Source organism: Rhea americana, unplaced genomic scaffold, assembly GCF_003343005.1.
Source record: "Rhea americana isolate MKP2758 unplaced genomic scaffold, rheAme1 scaffold_641, whole genome shotgun sequence".
Taxonomy (NCBI): domain Eukaryota; kingdom Metazoa; phylum Chordata; class Aves; order Rheiformes; family Rheidae; genus Rhea; species Rhea americana.
Window position 1 is genome coordinate 1 of NW_028186803.1, and position 2,820 is coordinate 2,820.

The following is a 2,820-nucleotide window of genomic DNA, read 5'->3' on the forward strand; positions in this document are numbered from 1 at the left end:
CCCCGGGGGTCTCCGCGGGATGTGGTGGGCGGGAGCGGTGCAGTCGGCTCGCGCTGCGCCGCGCGCTCCAGGGGCTCAAGGCCGGGCGTGGGGAGGCCTGCTGTCCCTGCGCGCTCCGCGGAAAGATAACCGCGCTGTGCCTTCCGATAAGGCCGACATTCCTGAGGATGAAATAAATCCCGGCCCAGCGACCGAAAGGACTGGCCAGGACGGTGCGGGCCAAGCCGCCGAGCCGGAAGGCGCGAGCCCCAAAGCGCCGCTGGAGCGGGTCCGGCAGCAGCCGGCGGCTGCGGCACTCGCGCTCCCCGGTGTGACCCGGGGGACGCCGCGTCCCGGCGGAGCGGGAGGGCCGAGCTCTCCCGCCACCGGTCAGGCGACTGTTCTGCCCCTAAGTGCTCCGAGTCGGCTAAATGGGCTGCAGGCTCCTGCTTTGTGGCAGCTGGCCAGGTTTCCCTCATTAACTCCCCACGATCATCCTCCGGGACCTGGATCAGGGAAGGGGGGAGGTCTAAGAAAGAAATGTCCGAGGAGCCTGGGGATGCCAGGAATGCGAGCTGGGGGAGACAGCCCGATCTACCAGCTCCGAGCCCAGGAAACTCCGGCCGAGGCTCGAGCCCGCGGCAGTACCAGCGGCCACTACTCCCCCCTTAAGGATTCGAGTCCTGAGACGCCGGTCTGCCGGTCGCAGTTAATGATTGCTGCTTTATATCGTTCCTTATTGACACAGGAGCCCAGTCTCGGCACAGTGAATAAGGACACTTGCAAAGGGCAGCCTCCATTTGGCAAACAACTGCTTTCATTACAAATGCTTCCAGAGACAGAACARTCCTCAAATATGGGCTGGCAAAACTCAGAGGCTGCCTAAAAGCATTTAGTGAAAGATCATAGTGGAAGCAGGGAAGTCTTAGACTTCTAAAATTGCAAATATAGAGAGGAAWAAAGATTAGTTTMAGCTATGCAACTGTATATGTGCACCCTTGTAATTTCTCATTTGTATCTAATTTTCTCATTTATAATGTTTTTATTACAGGTGTTATTGGGCAATTCACTCCCCACCTCTGGTCAGGGCTAAATTATTTCTGTCTGACAGTTTGTTCAACCTTGCTCTTAGGTCCCCGCAATATCTTAGGAAGGGGCAACTGTGGGGGGATATGTGGGAAAAATGGGACATAGGGACACCACCCCTCTGCCCCACTGGTTACCCCACACCGGCCCATAGCGGCGAGCTCATTATGGACGGCGCTGCGCTGCCATGCAGCAGCTGGTTAATGCTCCACGGCGCCCGTGACCGGCTGAAGCCTGCGAGAAAGCGGCTCAGAGAATCATTACCCAGGCTCGTTCCCACCGCAGCTCTCCCATGGGGCCTGTCAAAACCTCCTAGCAAGCGGTGGCTAACAGAGATCACAGAGCCGTGGCTGCTGCCACTGCACCGCTTACAGCTCCCAGGGTAACAGATCAGTCGGTTCTGCTGTGAACGCACCRTGCCCTGGACGGCGACTGTAGATGTGAAGATCTTACGGCTCGCACGCGAGGCAGAGAGGGARAGATTTGCTCTCCCCTGCAGGGACCCCAGCGTGCATTTCCTCGCTTAGCACAAGGCTTTAAGCGTAGTCCCTCCACTGCTCGTGCGATATTGGCTGCAAACACTGAAATCACCAGGAGAGGCCGGTGCTGAGCAGGAGGCGGAGGGTGGGAGGGAGGCACTGGGGAAAGGGGCAAGGGCAGGGTTAGGAAGGCACCTTGAGAGGAGCCAGATGGATGGGGGGAGGAAAGCAATCCCTGCTGAAGTGCTACGAGAAACCCAGCAGTTTTCACCCGTCCTTGGGAACAGGAAGGAACTACGTGCTGTGCTAGGGATTGCAGCATTTTGGAGGGCACATGCTCCAGGATGTAGTATAACAGCCCAACCACTTTGTAACTTACTGAAGAGATAGGTGATGCGGGGATGAACCCCACAATGTGAAGGGTTCAAAGGAAAGCATGAGTGTGTATCAACCACAGGGACCATCCACCCTCCACGGCCCCTCTCACCCCATGTCCAGGCAAGAGAGAGGGGGCGCTGGTGGGGATGACAGCAAAAAGCTCCCACTGGTTCGAGGGGATGCCCTTTGGCTCCAGGTCACACATCTGGCCTTGGAAAAGGTGCTACTAGCAGCTGACAAAGGGCTCGGAGCAGCTGAACCCTTGACTCAATTCTCCAGCCCATTCCTGCTGGTGAACCACTGCCTTTAGGGGTGACGTGTAAGACCACTGTACAGAGACGAGCCCTGGGTATCCATCACTGTGCAGCCACAGGTGGTTTCACTCCGGAGAACAAAGTTACCGAAGTCACGGAGCGTGCGGGAACACCCACCGAACACGCGGAGCCCCACGCGCTCCTGTCGAGGATGTCCCAGATTCAGCCGCTGTTGGTGCGATGGTGTCAGGCTTGCTGACGAAGCACTGGTAAAGGGCTGGGTGAGCAGCAGGACCGGCCTCGGCCGTGTCTGCAGCCGGTAAACACGGAGCTCCGCGCCGCGCTGCCGGCTCTCAGGCACGCTGCGCGGGGCGCTCGCGCTGGCTCCGGGGCTGTTTGGGCTGGCGTTGCACAGCGGCCGGGAGCTGGGCGAGACGCAACGGGCCGATCGCGAGCCGACACGCGTGGGGAAGGGGGATGTCGGGGCAACGTCGCGACAGCCGGAACGCGGGGTTTACGCCGGCTCGGACAGCGGTGCGACCCTCCTCCGCCCCAAGCACCGAGCGGCGAGGTCAGCAGCCGCCCGGAGGGCCGGGACGCGGCGCGGCGGAGCCTGGCCGAGCTCTAAGCAGCGTTTTAAAGAG

General features: G+C 59.9%; 1 protein-coding gene across 1 annotated transcript in view; it reads left to right on the forward strand.

Annotated features, from left to right (window-relative positions):
* Nucleotides 1-2,653: 2,653 nt before the first annotated feature.
* EXOSC4 (exosome component 4) overlaps nucleotides 2,654-2,820 on the forward strand; it is a gene marked incomplete at its 3' end in the record, with an annotated part of 2,428 nt that continues 2,261 nt past the window's right edge. The window contains exon 1 of the mRNA XM_085320588.1: nucleotides 2,654-2,747. Within this exon, the coding sequence (XP_085176714.1) occupies nucleotides 2,654-2,747 (94 nt within the window). The remainder of the gene's footprint in view (nucleotides 2,748-2,820) is intronic.